At 46.4% G+C, this 17,296-nt stretch overlaps 3 protein-coding genes and 1 long non-coding RNA gene across 6 annotated transcripts; 1 reads left to right on the forward strand and 3 right to left on the reverse strand.

Moving 5' to 3' along the window:
• Positions 1 to 561: 561 nt before the first annotated feature.
• On the reverse strand, positions 562 to 4,405 carry LOC100826275 (glucan endo-1,3-beta-glucosidase 3). Its single transcript, XM_003558424.4, has 3 exons — positions 4,048 to 4,405; positions 1,063 to 2,319; positions 562 to 965 (listed from the first exon to the last, which is right to left on the reverse strand). The coding sequence occupies exons 1-3, from the start codon at positions 4,109 to 4,111 to the stop codon at positions 790 to 792; spliced, it is 1,497 nt and encodes a 498-aa protein (XP_003558472.1). The 5' UTR covers positions 4,112 to 4,405; the 3' UTR covers positions 562 to 789.
• Positions 2,511 to 4,007, reverse strand: LOC112270189. Its single transcript, XR_002962573.1, has 2 exons — positions 3,246 to 4,007; positions 2,511 to 3,129 (listed from the first exon to the last, which is right to left on the reverse strand). It is a non-coding gene; the product is annotated as an uncharacterized LOC112270189 (long non-coding RNA).
• A 1,853-nt stretch (positions 4,406 to 6,258) lies between the features above and the next one.
• LOC100826588 lies at positions 6,259 to 13,708 on the forward strand. 3 transcript variants are annotated; one of them, XM_003558425.4, is made up of 15 exons: positions 6,259 to 6,485; positions 6,561 to 6,609; positions 7,762 to 7,939; positions 8,038 to 8,369; positions 9,262 to 9,361; positions 9,440 to 9,743; positions 9,823 to 9,871; positions 10,462 to 10,991; positions 11,066 to 11,161; positions 11,236 to 11,284; positions 11,373 to 11,495; positions 12,245 to 12,346; positions 12,428 to 12,519; positions 12,601 to 12,754; positions 12,981 to 13,708. In XM_003558425.4, the coding sequence occupies exons 1-15, from the start codon at positions 6,343 to 6,345 to the stop codon at positions 13,248 to 13,250; spliced, it is 2,571 nt and encodes an 856-aa protein (XP_003558473.1). In that variant the 5' UTR covers positions 6,259 to 6,342; the 3' UTR covers positions 13,251 to 13,708. The 3 variants fall into 3 exon arrangements, with proteins under 3 accessions (XP_003558473.1, XP_010228958.1, XP_010228959.1); XM_010230656.3 differs by having other exon boundaries at positions 9,262 to 9,346; XM_010230657.3 differs by having other exon boundaries at positions 6,260 to 6,485; positions 9,440 to 9,713; positions 12,981 to 13,686.
• Positions 13,709 to 13,757: 49 nt separating this feature from the next.
• On the reverse strand, positions 13,758 to 16,624 carry LOC100841399 (homocysteine S-methyltransferase 1). The gene is made up of 7 exons (XM_010230655.3): positions 16,036 to 16,624; positions 15,235 to 15,291; positions 14,918 to 15,123; positions 14,708 to 14,837; positions 14,399 to 14,602; positions 14,246 to 14,317; positions 13,758 to 14,148 (listed from the first exon to the last, which is right to left on the reverse strand). Exons 1-7 carry the CDS (start codon positions 16,189 to 16,191, stop codon positions 13,969 to 13,971), a joined length of 1,005 nt encoding a protein of 334 aa, XP_010228957.1. The 5' UTR covers positions 16,192 to 16,624; the 3' UTR covers positions 13,758 to 13,968.
• Between the last annotated feature and the right edge of the window lie 672 nt (positions 16,625 to 17,296).

Genomic DNA, 17,296 nt, shown 5'->3' on the forward strand with positions numbered 1-17,296 from the left:
ATGTTGGATCTACGAGAAAATGCGTGAATCTACTGGAAGAAGCCACATGTCCATAGGTCCTCTGTATGATATGGCACCTCTTCAAAACGCAAGCTCCGGATCCGCTCAATGGCGACCCGAGCAAAAGATCTTTTAAACGAGAAGAGTGCTGTGGAAGCTCGCAGATCTAATCTAAAAAGAAACGAGAAAACGAGATCAATTTACTCATAAACGAAACGCCGAGGAGGTAATCAGGTAACACGTGAGAATTTCCTGGATTTAGGATCGGTTTGGGAGACCACCGCAGGGAGAAGCTAGAGTCAGGCGGCGCTGAGCCGCCGACGGAGTAGAAAGAGAAGGGTCCGGCGCTGCTAATTTATATAGACCTTGATTAGGGCGTACGATCATAAGGTAAAAGTACAGTTATACCCATGGCCAACTTGTGGGCTTAACCATAGTGTTCGGATTTGTCCGGCCCATTATGTTTTCTAGCCCACTGGGGAGGGTTTGCGAGCCAGTGAACGAGCCTGGTAGGAGGGCGGCGTGCGAGTCGACGGTAAAACGCAAACTATTGGTACAGGATTTGATTGTGCACTTGGGGTCAAGCGCGAACAGGTTGCTCCTTCATTCAACATCCAAACAAAATCCCAACCAATACCAGAGTCCAGAGCAGCCGAGCACGTCTTAAGAGCAACAGAACCACGTCCCGTTCCATTTGGAATGACAATGATCACCCAGCACCGAAGGTAATCGCACTTCACAACAAAAGAATCTCTCGCCAGCCAGGCCTGCCTGCTACTCGCATCCTACCTACAACAGAACGACGCTCAAGAGCAGCGCGGCGGCGACGCTCCGGAGGAATGACGAGACATCGCCGACTGCTCGATGGGAGCCGGCGTCCGCTGTTGAATTCGACGACGGCGCCATCGATGTGCCGTTCAGCAACGCGCTGCCGTTCTTGCCACCATAAACACAAGATCCGTGACCTGCAAGAGACACACACACACACAAAGGTTCGGCACAAAATGAGACTAAACATCACAAGACAAGGGGGAGAGCTAACGATTCTCGCTTTGAACTTACTTGGATCGGTGGTTGTGACGACGGCGACCCCAGAGAAGTAGCAGGACCCCGAGCCCATCCCGATCCCATGGTAGTACGCATTGAACGCGTACGTGGCGTGATCCTGCACGGTGTCCGGTTCATAGCACGCGTGGCCCTGCGTCAGCACGGAGCAGTCCACCTTCCCCGGGCCGCAAGCCCAGTCGAGCGCCGCCTGCAGCATCTTCTCGTCCGCGCCGTCCCGCGCCACGCAGAAGGTGTTGTTGGTCGTGTCGTTGGCCAGCAGCTGGCCGGACCCCGTGAGATGCAGAGCATACGCCGGGCTGCCGTTCATGTCGAACAGGCCCCAGTACTTCTCCGACGTCGTCCCGGGGCGGGTGTCCTCGTCGTAGAGCTCGTAGATGTACGTGGGCACGGCCACCCCTGGGTGCTTGGGCGTGCCGGTGACGTTCATGACGTGCCGGATGAGGTTGCTGTTGTACGTGTCGGCGTTGTCGGCGTTGGCGTCCGGTTCGCTGGACGCGTCGCCCTTGTGCGGCCACCCGGTCTCGGTCACCATGACCGGCACGTTGGTGACGTTGAGGTAGGCCATGGCGAAGTAGGCGGCGTCGACGACGGCGTCGAAGACGTTGGTGTAGTGCAGCAGGGTGTTGGCGTCGACGGCCTCCTTGTTGGGCGGCAGCGTCCGGAAGAGCGCGTAGTCGAGCGGGATGACGCCGTTGGAGCGCATGTAGTCGTAGTACGGGTAGACGTTGAGCATGAGCGGCGCGCCCGTGGACTGCAGGAACTTGAGCAGCGGCACCAGCACGGGGTCCAGGGAGCGGTTGAAGAAGGCCTGCGACGGCGGGAAGGAGTCGAGGATGATGGAGGAGGAGTGCGGCGTGGAGACCTTGATGAACCGGTCCAGCGACGCCGCCACGAGCGCGTTCTGGAGGAAGCGCACGGCGGGCATGATGAGCGGGGCGGCGTTGGGGAGCGTGGAGAGCACCTCGGAGCCCACGGCGATGGCCGTGATGTTCACGGACGGGTAGTGGGCGGCAACGTTGCGGGCCACCCATTTGGCCGCCGTGGCGTTGGAGTTGCCGATGCCCAGGAGCTGCTCGTTGGGCACGGACACGATCACGCGGATTCCCGTGTTGGCCAGCGCCGACAGCATCGCCGGGTCCGCGTCGTAGAGGCGGATGTGGCGGATGTTCTGCGACCGGAGCAGCGTCGTGATCTGCGTCGGGGCCGGCACCGATGACATGGCCGTGCCGATGTTGACGCCGATGTATGCACCTGCAGCATGTCCGTGACAAGTTCAGAAACACAGAGCCATGTTGGAGCACAGATCACATGACAGGTTCATAGGAAAAAAAAGAGCCAAGTCAAAGAAAGAAGTCGGTGTTTTTTTAGGTTAGAGTAGAAGTGCATTACGGCAGTAATCTCGTCAAAATACATCTAATGTTAAAAAACAAGCATGACGCCGATGCAAAAGTAACACCGGGGTATATTAGGTGATGCACCCCTTTACAGATTTGTCACCATAAACAAACGAATAGTTAACCTATAAGTACAAAAACAAAACAAAACGCTGGGTACAGAGTTTTCCTATTGAAAATTGAGCATGGAGATTCGAGAGAGGAGAGGACACACAGGCTAGCTGTAAAGCACAACAACGGCAAGGCAACTCGGCATGGGGAAAGACGTTGGGAACAGCCCCACGAGCAGTGCTTTACGTGCGTCATCCCTGGCTTTCTCCACAGCGACGAGCGATGCCGCCTGCGCCGCTGCTGCGCTCGCGCAGACAAGGATGCGAGTAGCTCAGCTGCTGCGCTGAGCAACCGCGGGTACAGTAAGGCCGTGACTTCATTAACTGCCAGGTGGTCCCGGAGCTAGCGTCCTTTCATCAAGCAGTCAAACGGTAGACTGCGAGACGGTGCTGTGCACGCTAAGTACTGACCACGAGCAGCACGCCAGCAGCCAGCAGCAGGTGACCCGTGACGATAATCGCCTGGTCATTAGCACTGGGTTAAACACTAATGATGAACAGCGACCGACCCCCCTGAGCATTGACAACGTGGGCGCCCAGCTTAACAAAACGATTCGCTGTTTTGAGCAGGGAAATAGGGAACCATAGTTAGTGGGGGCAGAAAAGAGGCAGACAGGGAGGGCACACAACACAACGGGCTGATGCTAAAGATGGGATTATTGTCTGAACTCACACAGCTCAGGAGACACGCCTCTTTCTGATTAAACTTTGAACTTATGCACAGACCCACCACAGATTCATAAGCTAGCTAGGCACCCAATCTCCTATTCAAAGGGTGCTGCTGGGTTGGGTTCCATACTTAGACTAGCTACTTATTGCATACTTATACTACAAAGAAAGATTGGCGGGGGTGACCGTTTGAACTTTGAAGCTATACTTATATTAGCAACTGGTAATATTCCTTGTCCTTGCTACAAGTAAATCTTATTCCAAGCCAGTTAACAGAATATCAGAACGGGACCAGATGTTCTGGAACGTGCAAAACTCGTATAAAAACTAGTGGTGCACGTGAAAGCCGAGAGAAGGGGAATCCCAGGGAGGCCGAGTGGGGAAGCAGAGAATTGGGGCGACTAGTCAAATCCAAACCCAAAAAGTTACTGTCTGATTTAATAGCAGTAGTACCCCATAGTAGTCTACCAATAAGTCGGCATAATCTGATTTGGTCAAAAAAAAAAAGTGGGCATAATCTGATGCAGGGCGAGTCAAAATACGCCAGACGACAAACAAAAAAATCCGACGGAAAAGGACATCACTAGCTCGACCAGTCTCAATCACAGGAGCCTGGATTGGGGCAAGAAAAAAACTCGAGCCTAAAGATTTAACAGAACACTACAGAAGAATGGAGATAGTCTGCCCGAGATTAAGGAGCAAGCACAACGAAAGAAAATCAGAGGTTGATACGAGCAGATATATACAATAAATGCCCAGACATGAAGAGGAGTGTAGAGAAAGAGAAGGGGGCTAAAAAACCTCACCATCCTCGCCATGAACAACAGCGACGGCGGCCAGCAGCGAGAGGAAGAAGGAGAGCTTCTTCATGTCGTCGCAAGAAAAAGGCCCAGACACTCAGACAGCAGCTCCAAACCACTTTGCCTGGTCAGCAGCCCTCCCTTCCTGTTCCTCTCTCTCTTCTCCACTCAGATTTCTTTCCCCCCAGCTGGGAAGAAACAAAAGGAAGCTACACTCCTTTACCCCCAAGATCCAAACTGCCTAACTCGAAGGATGCCAAGTGAAAGGAAGAAGAAGAGGGGAGAGAAGAGATCAAAAGGAAGAAGGGAAGCGGAGGCTGGAGAGGCAGTGAGAAGTGGGGCTACAAATATGAGGACACGGAAAAGGAGGGGCTTTTGTACAAAGTAGGGCCACGGCCCAATGGGAGGACGGAGCCCACCAATGGATCCGTTACTTCGTCATACGTCTTCGGGAACCTTGCCTTTGACTGACATGTGAGCCAAAAGTGTCAGTGGGTCCATTTGTCAGCTACAAACATCTTTTTCCGGAGAGGCGTATGGCTTAGCACGGATCACATGGCGCATGTCAGGTATCCAACGGCGGCCATTCGATCTTGGGGGAGGCCACACTGCCGAGGCGGTGGCTCCTCTCGCGCACCCGAGATACTACTTGTCAGCTCGGCCTCATTGCCTACGTTTGTATTTTGGACTGGGGTGTGGGCCTCAGAAATGCGGCGGCCCACGTGACAGTGACTGTAATTCCTGCACTGGTTCCCCCAACGCAGCGAGGCGTGGGCTTCGGACAACGGGAAAGAATCGAACAAACCCCAATAAAACGGCATCCCAGTGACCGACATGTGGGCCGCAGCTTTTGGCCCATATGTCAGTGAAAAGAGTAAGCCAGGACGATGGGACAGGTGCCACAGACGGGTGGGCACACTGCACGAGGAGGAGCATGTTTCGCGGCAACGGTCAAATTTCGTGGCTCCGTCATGTGGTTCGGGTTTTGGTCTGGAGACGACGGAGGCGATTGGGTGCACAGCGCGGTGCGGCGGGGAGCTCGTGGTCGACTCCTCCGCACGCACGCTGGCTTCTTGGGCTTTTGGAGCCAACGGTCGTCTTTCGCGGCCATAGGCCTCGGCGGCGACATGAGCGTAGTTGTACCATCATACTCGTACATCGGCTACTGGAATACATCGCCTTTTTCTTTCACTTTCTTCGCTGATACGATACTTGAAGTCACCCGGTGGAATAGACCCGGTAGATATCACGTAATTTCTGTTTCATAATTCTTGTCGAAATCTTACATGTATTTAGACGTTTTTTAGAATAGATACATTCATTTTTGACAAATTTGAGACAAAAATTATAAAACGGAGGAAGTAGAAGATACACGAGCACACTTAGGCCTGTTTATTTGGACTTCTGCTTCAGCTTCAGCTTTTGCTGCTTCACATTTAAACGGGAAAAGTGCTTTTTAGAAGGTTAGATTAGAAGTAGAAAAAGCTGAAACAGAAACCCAAACAAACAAGACCTTAGCTTCGGGGAGAGACCGAAGACTACAACATATGGACATGGGCACAATGGCGGATCCATAGGGTGGACAGGGTGGTACAGGAACCATCCTGATTTTTTATACCTCAGGTATTCCACGACAAAAAGGATAAAAAAAATATAAATAAATAAATTTATATGGACAATGTCACTTATGGACCACGTTGGGCTTTTGTGTTGGAACCGTCGCTGCATGGGCATGGATAGAATCACTTAGATCCACTCGCCGGTTCCTCCGTCGCTGCCGCATCACTTGCACTGCGTCAGGGGTGCGTTTGCATTGCGGTGAATTACGATAATAAAAAAAACGGACATTGTTGAAGAAAGGATGATTTCACCACATTATACATGTCTTTATGGATCAGATGAGAGTTTGTCGTCATAAATAGACGCTACATTTTTTTTGAACTCAAAAGGAATAAAAATAAAGAATAGACGCTACTTTTTTTAGAGGCGCCACTTCGCTGTAGCAACCTGCCTGGAGGCCGGAACTGAGAGCCCGGGGTCTACCGGACTAACGGGCTTTTATCATAGGTTTCGCGAGCCCAACTCTGGGATACTTGGGCTTGGTATTTTGGACCCCGGCCTTCCATTCGTAAACCTCTCAAGCCAGTGTACGGCAGTACCCACTACCCACAACTCCACAAGCAATGCAAAACTCGATCTCTGCTCAAAAAAAAAAGAAAAAAAAACTCGATCTAATCTGACCTCCTCGCCTAAATCCTGCCTAGCCTAAGCCACCTCCTCCCGTTCAACCCTAGTCCGCCAATGGCCTCGGACGTCGACTCGCCCCCTTCCCGCCTTGGCTCCGACCCCGTTTCCGATCCCCTCCCCCTCGCCGAGCGACGTACCGGCTTTCTTCGGCCGCCACCGCCGCGGCGGATGGAACCTTCGCCTCCTACACCCGACAGGTGCGCACACGCTGTTCTTGCTCAGTTGCTTTTGTGTCGAGATTTTCGGCGTTATCATCCCTGCCTGGTTTGCAGGTTCGAGGCTAGCCCGGCCCCGGAGGGTACAGGTGGAGCGGCCTCGCAGGTGCGGTTCTTGTGGGTTTCTGCATGATTATTAGATTGCAATTGTTTTTGGGGTTGGTTGGAAACCACATTTCTTGCTTTGATCGTTTGTTGCTTTTATGGATACATGTTATCTCGATGAATTGCTTCGTTTGACTCTAAAAAAAGTGTGTGTTTTTAAAGTTGGACAAGCGAACAATTGAGGTCCGCACGGGATTACCCCAATTCTTGTCATCATGCATCATTCGTAAGACTTAATTTCACCGAATTAAGTCTCATTTGTTATGGATAACAGGAAAGAAAACCAGTCTACTCCGAAAAAAGAAATAGCGGCATAAGCTGCTTTGATCCTCCACATGACCACATTTCATTCAGAACCCCATCCACCATTATAGGGCGAGCCTTCTTCCCCAACACGCCACTCTTGTGCCCGCTCAGCACATGGACATCAACATCGCATAAGTGCTTTCACCGTCTGGGCACCTATGAAACCATCCTGACAATGGCAACTGCCACATTATAAAAGATGCTGACGACACCGACAAACAAAAATTCTACATCTTTCACATGGCTTTCTTTTCACCATAATGGACCATGGTGACATAGGGCTCTTGAACAAGGATAGGCGGGTCTTGTCATCAAGCTTTCCATTTTTGCCTAACAGGCCGCAAACCGGTGCCAATAGCTCTTACCTGAATTTAGAAATCTTTCGTGTTGTAATGTACCAAGTCTGTTACTCAGTTAGGTCGTTGACACGGTCTCTTTGATCATCATTTTCTTTGAAAATATGTTGCTTCAAATGGAAACAATTGTGCCTTTTGAAAGTATATTTATGATGGTTCTAGTAATGTAAATTATATGCTGTCAATGCTCGTAATTCTTTCTACTTTAGCAGTCAAATCTAAAAATATTGGACTGTCACAAATCCTACAATGACTATTGTCCCATGGAGGGAGTATTTCTTTGGAGTAAGGAGGGAGAATAATAAGTTATTTATCTGGATATTTTGCCCAGAGTGGAGCCCTGCTTATCTTGCTACCCATTTACATGCAACTGCTTCGATTATGCCTGCATGCAGGCCTTTCTTTCATCACTCTGTACGGAAACAAACTGAAGTACTTAGCAGTATATTAAATTGCTTATTTACTTTAGCTTTGTGTGTGCCGTGTTGCAGACTTGGCCAGGGTTACCAAGAGGTGTAGAATTTAATCCTAGCGATAGTGATCTTGTATGGCATCTGGCTGCAGAAATTGGGAATGGCCTGGCTCATCGCCATCCATTCATCAGTGACTTTATTAGATCTACTGATGAAGATGGAGGATTTTGCTGCACCCATCCTAAAGATATACCGGGTAATTTAGTCTTACGGGATGTATGGATGATGTGTCTCATATTTGTTCATGTTGTCACGTACTATTTAGCACTCGTACATTTGGCTGCAATCCTACAGGTATGAGGCAGGATGGACACGCATCATACTTTTTTCATAAAAAGTTGAAGTTATACAACAATGAGAATGGGAAATATATCTGCTGGCAAAAAAGTGGAGCCTCTAGATCAATAATCTTGGATGGGAGTCTGCAAGGTTGCATGGAAGTGTTTGTCTTGTACGCCTTCAAGAAGAGTGATAACAGCCCTCAAAGAACTGACTGGAAACTGCATCAATATCATATAAAAAACACAATGGAGGATGAAGGCGAACTAGTGGTTTCAAAGATATTCTACAAGTCAGAAAAACATTGTTGTGAATGGGCTGCAAAAGCTCCTGTTCAATGTGCACAGGTATTATTATTTGTCACACACATTGCTATGGTACAGTTAGATTTTCTGGGAGGGTGATTATTTCGTACCAATATTATCTTTTACCCTTTTTATCATTCGCAATTATTTCTAACTGATTTCTGTTTCACATAATATTTAGGTCGATAACATCATACACCAGAAACCTGAAAGTTTCATTTTCAAGTTTGCTGAAAGCCACTGTTGATTTTAACATAGTTGTTCAAAAGAAGAAAAATATTTGCTATTCTATTTTCGTGCTTGACAAGAAGATAATGGTGCATTTCAACATTTGACCTTTCACATCCTATGCACTGTTATTTATCATAGCTTTATGAATCACACATTATGTGTTATCCTGACAATTCTTACCGATGACTTATGTTTGACCCATTGGCCGTTTTCTGGTTCTCATTTCAACATTTGACCATTCACATCCTATGCACTGTTATTTATCATAGTTGTAACCACACATTATGTGTTATCCTAACAATTCTTACGATAACTTATGTTTGACCCATTGGCCATTGTCTGGTACTTCTGAATCATATTCTTCTTGTCTCATGTTTAGTTTATTTGAACCTAGCTATCCTGTTGGAAATTTGGAAATCAACTTTTGTAAGTATTGTTGCTCTAGCACACTATTTAGAGAAGTAACTGGATGATGTTTGAACTTTAGTTTTTACATCATTACCTCTTTTTCATATATTTTGGTTTTAACTTTGATTTGGTTGTTGTTGCATTAATTTCTCTTTGTGGTAACAGCTATCTTATTTATTTTTATTCTTACTGATTTGTAGAAATTGTCAGGTTTTCCAATTTCGTAAAGCTCACAATTGTTGGTGTTGTATCATGTCATGCATAAATAGATGTTTTTTCGGGGGAATCTGTGCAGGATGATTCGGTGACTGAAAATGATTCCAAAGAAGACAACGTTGAGGCACAATTGGAAAATTGTTCTGTTAATATGGCCACTGACGGTAATTTTGTTGAAGGTTTGGATCTTTATTTACAATTTTTTATTTTTTAAATGTACTTTTGTTCAACAGATTGTGACAGTGAATTTCTTTCAGGTGATGGAAACAATCAGGAACAGCTGCTGATCGAGATGTATCCTGATCAGGACAAACTAAGTTTCTCCAAAGATGTTTTGGATACCACATATATTAACCATGAAAACCAGATTAATGATCATACTGAAACTGATCTAGATCACATATCTCTGCAAGAGCGCTACAGGATCCTTCTAGCAGAGAAAAATTCTCTATCTGCTATGGTATCTGCTGAAAAGTGTGTTATGAATGATTCGGAGAATACATCCAGGCAAATGGGTGCCGAAACAAGTAGGTTAGTTTCTAAAAGTGAGAGTGAGAAAATGTATGCTTCTTTTTTCAGCTAGCTATGAATTTGTGTGTGTTATGTTGTTATAAATTTTCTTTTGTAACCTTCCTTGCAGATATCATGAAGGAACTGCCTACAGGGAAGATATATGTAGCATCTTGCAGGTGCCAATATGCTTTTGCCAGTTATTTTGATCATGTTTGCTGGTTTAGCTCCTCCGCATTAACTTTTCATGTAATATGTAACATAATTTTCTTTCCTAGAGATTTCGTAATACATCTCATGATTTTTGTTTTGTTCAAATGCTATGCAAGTTAGCTTTGATTTACCCAGCGCTTAATAGAAGATTATTTATCATATGTTATCGTGCAGATGTAAACCTGCACAGTTGATTTGCTTTAGTGATTTAGGGTTCACATATTGTTTCTGCGATTTACTTGCAGGGGTGATCCTGAGTCTGCTCTATTCGGTCCAGCAGATTAAGACAAGTAGCTGCAGCTCATAACATATTAATATCAGTTGTGTTGAGAAATTAGGTCTGCGGTAAATTTAAATGGCTACCTACATTTAGTTCATGTATGCATTTAGAATTAGGCAAACAGTTTACAAACAGTAGTCATTTTAATAAATATTCGTTTAGGAATTCTGTGATATTTATTGGTATTTGATGATCTGTGTTAGGCCGGTGGCGATTCAAAGAGTAAGCCTGATCGTACATATGTTAGTCTCTAAAGTTATTTTTTATTCTGCACAGGAAATTTCTTCTGCGCCGCCTATCACAGATAGTATGGACACTGACAACAATATGTGGTTGATGGGTGAAATTCCTCAAGACAACGAAATATCTTCGATGGAATGTTTAGCCGGTAACAATGAAATTCCTCATGATCCAGCTGAGGATACTGAATGTCCAGTAAATGGCAAGAATCTTAATTCTAGTGTTGAGCTGCTACCAAGTCAAACACCAACTGGTGGCGATGAAAATGCTCACTTGGCAGTGAGAAATGCTGGGTCCTATTTGGTTGATGTTAAAAGGGAAACTGCATTGGAGGGCTATGAGATTAATGCTTCTGAATATCCTCGGGCAAATGGTACTCATGCTGCAGGCTCACCATCTTTAGGAGTGAAAAGTGAAGTAACCGGGTGTGAATTCCCTGGCTTATGTGAGAATAACTCTATCAATGCATTCGAGCCGATTGTGAACAAAACTCATGCCAGGACTCTAAACCACAACGGCGGCCTTGCATACTGTTCTCATCAAAGGAAAAAGAGGAAAATTGCAACGTATGCAGCATCAATACTTATTTTTAATGTTCAAACAATATTTCATACCATCCTAATAGAAATGGCATTTGCAGGGATTCAAGCAAAAAGGTACTTGAAGAAGATGCTTACAGAAATGACGAGAATATTGCTTACCCTTCCAGGCGAAGGAGGAAGAAGAAAACCGCAACGTATGCTACTTGTTCTACTTGTTTGAATGCTTTCACTATCTTTGAGCTTATGCTTACAGAAATAATGTGTGCAGGGATTCAATTGAAAAAGCTCTTGAAGAAGATGCTCCAGGACTTCTGCAGGTACCGATTTTCTCTGCACATAATTCTATTTATATACAATAATGTAGGCTTGTGGTTCCTTATGAGTCCTTTTCTTTTCTGCCTGTAGATTCTTATGGACAGAGGAATAATGGTCAAAGAGATTAAACTTTATGATGTTGAAGAAGATGATGAAATGCTTCCGGACTGCACAGAAAGTGATTTTCAAGACCTTGAAAATGTGATTACAAAAGTGAGATTTCCTACATGCTACCTATAACACAGATGGATAACTCTGTCCATGAGAAGAAAAACATGCTTTATATTGTTGAAAAAAAAAACTCGACCTGCAAAGGGGTAAGCCACCCCCCAGGCATTTGCATTAAGAAGACCTTCTCACGCTGGTCGAGAAACCCCCAAACCCCTGCCCCACACCGTACACAGCGTCACCGAAGCCCGTGTGAGACAGGGCGTGCCTTAGGTCTGTGCTTAAGGCGTGGGACAGACGAGGGAATTTTTTAACCCTGCCACTTGATGTGCCACAAGCCAGGATTGTCAGTTTTTAAATAATAGTTTGCCTTATAGGCATATATTTGAACTTACTATACATAGTTTAACAAAAGAAGCACATCACTTTGAACTGCAAGGTTGCTGTGTTGAGTTGTGGTAGCAAAGCCAAGTTGCAGGAATGGCTACTACAATATCAACCCACCTTACCATAAAGTAGATCCAATGTTTTCTTATAAAGGTCCTGTGAACCAGATCCAGGAAATAATGCTACGGACTAAAAATAATGCACTACATTTTTAAGGAGAATATTTTACTTCCATTTCTTATGGTCTCAAATCAAATAATTCATACCCGCTATCATCTCAATGGCTTGAAGGACTGTCACCATCAATTGAGATATTTGTAAGAGTAAATATGGTCCAATGTATGAAAAACATTTAGGGTGCATTGGTATTTGGTTATGTATTGGCAATAATATTCTAAAATGTGCAGTTGTTTCCACCGAGAGTATCCTTGTTGAAGTCCACAGCCAGACATCTGAAGGGAGAAAAGGCTATTTACTGCTTAGCTTGTTTAATTTCTCTCATTGAGCAGGTATTTAATCCATAAGTGGTAATATTTGCCTTTTCAGTCAATACGAGCTTGTTTCGCTTGATACATCTTTGTCTCTTGTAGTCGCGTTATCTTCAGTTCCGTGATTGTCCTGTGGAGTGGGGATGGTGCAGAGATCTGCAATCCTTTGTTTTTGTATTTAGAAGCCACAATAGGTAAGTTTTGTAATTTTGTAACCTGTATGCTTGTCAACATTGTAACTGACACTACTGACATCTGTGAAACATCATATACAGGCTAGTTCTCGAGCGCCCTGAATATGGTTATGCAACTTACTTCTTTGAAATTGTGCAATCGGTGCCAATAGAATGGCAGATCCGAAGGCTGGTTGTTGCTATGAAGCTTAGTAGCTGTGGCAGGACAGCTCTTATTGAAAACAGGCCACTATTGGTAAGATTCATTGATATGTGTTTCTTTTCACTATCTTGTGCAACGATTGTTTACTGCCAGTGTGTGTACAAATACTCATGTATATGTTCTATACATTTTGGAGATATCATTCACCAAAGTGCTATGCTTACATTGCCGTTAGCAACCATTAACTCCGGCTCCAGTTCCCACAAGTCATGATGTTTGTTTGCTTTCATTGTTCTAATTTAAATATAAAAAACTTCAGGTCGGCGAAGATTTAACAGAAGGCGAGGCACATGTTTTGGAAGAATACGGTTGGATACCAAACACTGGGCTTGGCACAATGCTAAACTACCGTGATCGGGTAGTTCATGATAGGTGGAATGAGAAATATAGCACAGATTGGAAGATGAAGATAGGAAAGCTTCTAATGAATGGATATTCTGAGGGGCAATTGATCATAACTCATAATCCGCTGAAACTGGAGACATTGCCAGAAGATTCAGAAGATATCAAGTTGGAGGATCCTTTTTGAGATACCTGCAGAGCCACCTGTCCTCTCAGCAGGAGTGGCTCGTAAGAAACATGTAGAGGGTATCTCTTTGTGCCTGTATATATGTTCAACATATTCGTATAACAGGTGCTGGTATGATCAGGTAAGGTAGGCTGCGTCGTGAATATATACACACCTTAGGGGCGGTTAGGCCATAGGGTGAATGAGGAAGACTAGCTACTATCGTTGAGCTGGAATGTTGTAATGTATCCTGGTTCTGGAATAAGTGTACATGGCCTGCTAGTAATCTAGCAAGTGTAACAAGTGCCGTTTGTATTTGTTCGTCTAGCGGCATAGATAAACATTCCCTGCGTTTCTTGTTTTAGGTACAGAAGATGATTCATAGTGATATTCTTTAATGTATCCTGACCATGCTATTGTTTATTTGTATCATGATATTGTTAACTTTTTTATTGTACTTTTCCAGAGTTATACACGAACGCATGACATGTTGAATTAATTGTATGGAAACTGAAAGGCGCAACCATGTGTTTGAATTCGCTCCAGAAGTCACTTGTTCAGCGTAACTTGTTCGTTGTCCTTTAATTCTTGCATCATGATCATGCCAGACAGAATAGAGGCGCAAACAGTAGCAGTAGCAGCAGCAGCCCGAATGTAAGACTAGATAACCAGTGCCCAAATTCGATTAGTAGCAGCACAAACCATTCGATTTTCTACACCTGAGGAACAATACACGCCTTTATACCGATTCTGAACTCTCGAGAGATATCAATGCCCGGTCTCTGCCCTTGAGGGCCTTGGAAACAGCCCGGATGGTCGACGGCGTGGTCCGGCAGCATCCTCCGATGAGGCTGGCGCCGGCCTCCTGCCATCTTCTCGCCATGACGTCGAAACTCTTGCGACCGAAGCACTCCGCCGGCTGCCATTTTCACATCGCAAGTTAGCCAGCCATTCGTTAAACGAGATCCAACGTGTCAGTAACGAACGAGAGGAGAGCAGAAAAAACGTCTACTCACCAGCCACCTCTTGGCTCTCCCGTCCCAAACCTCCCCGCTGTTCGGGTACACCGCGATCGCCTTCCCAGTTTGCTGTTGGAAAATGCCGAGCTAACATGAGCTTTGAGCAGGATCCATTTATAGTAGATGAGTAAGGGGGCAAAAGGCGCAAACCTTCTTGAACTCGCGAATGATCCCCTCAATGAACTGAGGCGGCGTGCAGTTCACTCCCACGATAGCCACCTTCTCGCTGGCGTTGAGGATCTGGAGGCAGTCCCCGAAGCTCTCCCCCGAACAGAGATGCTTGCCGTCCACTGAGCTGAAGCAGATCCAAGAAGGAACCTGGATGTCCTCTTCTTCCAGGAGCTCCACCAGAGCCTGCACGCGTCCGTTTGAGCGAAATGAGGCCTAACTAACCAGCCGTTTCAGTTTTGTTGATTCAACTGAGGCTTTTCAAGAGGATTCAGGATTGATGAGCCCCACCTGTGCCTCCATTTTGTTGGGAATGGCCTCGAACGCGATCAGGTCGGGGCCGGCGCTTGCAAGGACCTGCAGCCGGCGCCTGTGGAAGTCCTTGAGCTTCTCTGCCATGATGTTGTCTCCATACGATCCACTGTAACGAATACATATGAGCTTAAAAGTGCGTATCAACTCAAGATTGTATGAAGCATCAGGATTTCCAGAGATCATTACCTGTACTCTGAACCGTCGGCGAGGAAGGCCCCGTAGCTCCCGATGGACGCGGCGACGAGGGCGCGGTTGTAGATGGGCTTAGGCTTCGTCAGCGTCGACTTCCAGAATTCGTCTCGTGCCTCCAGCGCCAAATGGACGCTTGTTCGCAGTAATCCTTCTGCCTCCTCCTGGCGTAATCCCCTGGCTAAGAACCCTGGGATAGTTGCCTGCACAAAAGAAAACACATAAGAAAGAAGACATTGTGATTCCCTTCCACCACTGGAAGATGAGATGGACTAAGAATCCTGCAAGCCTAGGCATAGTAACAGCAGGAATACCTGATAGGACGAGGAAATGATGACGTCGGCACCTGCTTCAAGATACTGCATATGAACCTGAACATGCATGTAGGAAAAGGAGTCTAGTCAAACAATGACAATACTTGAACGAAAAAAAAGGCCTAAATCAGGACACCCCGAGAATGTTCAACAGCTCAATTATCGGTTAAGGTAGGTGATCTCATTTCCTCTGTCCCCTCTCTCTTATAAAAAGTTGGTGAAGGTTTTATCCTCCCATTTGTGGCAAGAAAATGCTAAGTAGGTGAGAAAAGAAGTTGGATACACCTGGTCACCGACGAGACTTCAGTTTTTTTTCTAATGCCGGGATCAGTTTGTATATATTTGACCTAGCTAGATTGCTACAGTACTGTGCTGTATTGACGGAACGATCGAGTTGACTAAGTAATAAACAACCGCGCAGAAGTTCAGCGTACATGGAAATCGCCTCTGATGCAGCACTGCCAATTAATTACTCCGTCCGTACAAAACAAAAAGTCATGTTTAGATATATCCAAATTTTGACAAATTTGAGACATCTTTTGTTGGACGGAGGAAGTATAATTGATGTGAAATAAATACTAATCACTTTTATTTAGATGAAACTATTAATCACTTATTCGCTGCACCGCGCGCGTCGTGCACACCTGGCCGGCATGTTGCGCCCTGCCGTGCAGCTAGCTGTCGCCGGTATGTAACATGAACATAGATGCTCGATCTATACACATGGGCATTATGCGTGCAGCCACGTACGTCTGCCGGCCGGACAAAGGGTTTGTGGAAATCGGTTAACTAGGAACGTACCTCCTTGATGAGATGCGGCTTGGTGATGAGGCAGGCGGCGCTCCAGAGCGAGTCGTTGATGTCGGCGCCGAGCGCCTCCAGCTGCGTCGCGAAGCCGCCGTCGATCACCGCGCACCCGCCGGCCTTCTTCACGAGCTCCTCCACCACCCCGGCCATCGATTACGCTTTGCAGAGCTCAACACACCAACGACCTCGGTCAGGCAAGCTAGGAATCGAGAGCTAGCTTGCCTCTGAGACGAATCAATGGGTACGGGAGAAACGGGCAAGGAGAAGGGACGGTATATATGGAGAGAATGGCCGGGCAGCCGGGTAGGTAAGGCAGGACTTAATTTGGCCGAGAGTTAAGCAAACTACTAATGGAAAGAGACCAAGCCAGCACCGAACGTACGAGGACTGCTTCATGGGTTAGGTGCGGTCTCGATATCCGGTTGACGTCTAGGGACGACGACGGATGGACAAGGACCATGGGTTCGCTCTGAAGTTTTGAACCGGCACCACACGCAAACAGGACATGTTACGCATGCATACACAGATTTCAGCTATACGGTGCAGAGAAGGTTATTATTGCAGCCCGTGGGCATGAAAGTAGCTAGCTGTGCGTGGTGCAGAGATAATAAAGCCTGCATGAAACTAGCATGCATTCTTTGGGTGAGCAGGCTTGTAGTTTTAATTTAGCTTTCCCTGTCCTTGTGCTGCATGCTCCAGACAGAATAGGTTCGGTCTTATCTGTGCCAGGCGGATGCTAGCGCGAAAGGTGATTTAGGGACAGTACGGAGTATTTGGTCAGGAACCATACACGGTTGATCCTAGGCGATCAAACCGACACACCGACACGCGGAAATATTGGGCAGGCAAGTGTTTGACTAATTTTCATGGAACGGCCGTCCACCAACTCACCAACAGATTAGCTCTACCACCGGGAAAGAATCAGTTCTTGGTCCACAATCCACAGTCCTCTGTTGAATTGGAGGCGAAAGTTGGAAACTGATGAAGAGTCCGTTCGTTTTTGACACAGAGTGCTAATCAGTCCACAGTGGATGCTTGGGGGTATGGAGAATTTTTTGGGGCATCTGATCCCTGGGAAAGACTTGACGACCGGCCCGGCGGTATGTGGCGGGCCTGGTCGTCATCGAGGAAGCCAAGATCTTTGCATGGCCTTGTCAAGTTGATTGCTCTGTGTATATCATCATAACTTGAGCCTGTCCCCAAGCGTCTCTGAAGTTTAGTTCAGAAGCAAGCCATCATGCGTCCCAATAGATCT

Source organism: Brachypodium distachyon, chromosome 1, assembly GCF_000005505.3.
Source record: "Brachypodium distachyon strain Bd21 chromosome 1, Brachypodium_distachyon_v3.0, whole genome shotgun sequence".
In the NCBI taxonomy this organism is placed as follows: domain Eukaryota; kingdom Viridiplantae; phylum Streptophyta; class Magnoliopsida; order Poales; family Poaceae; genus Brachypodium; species Brachypodium distachyon.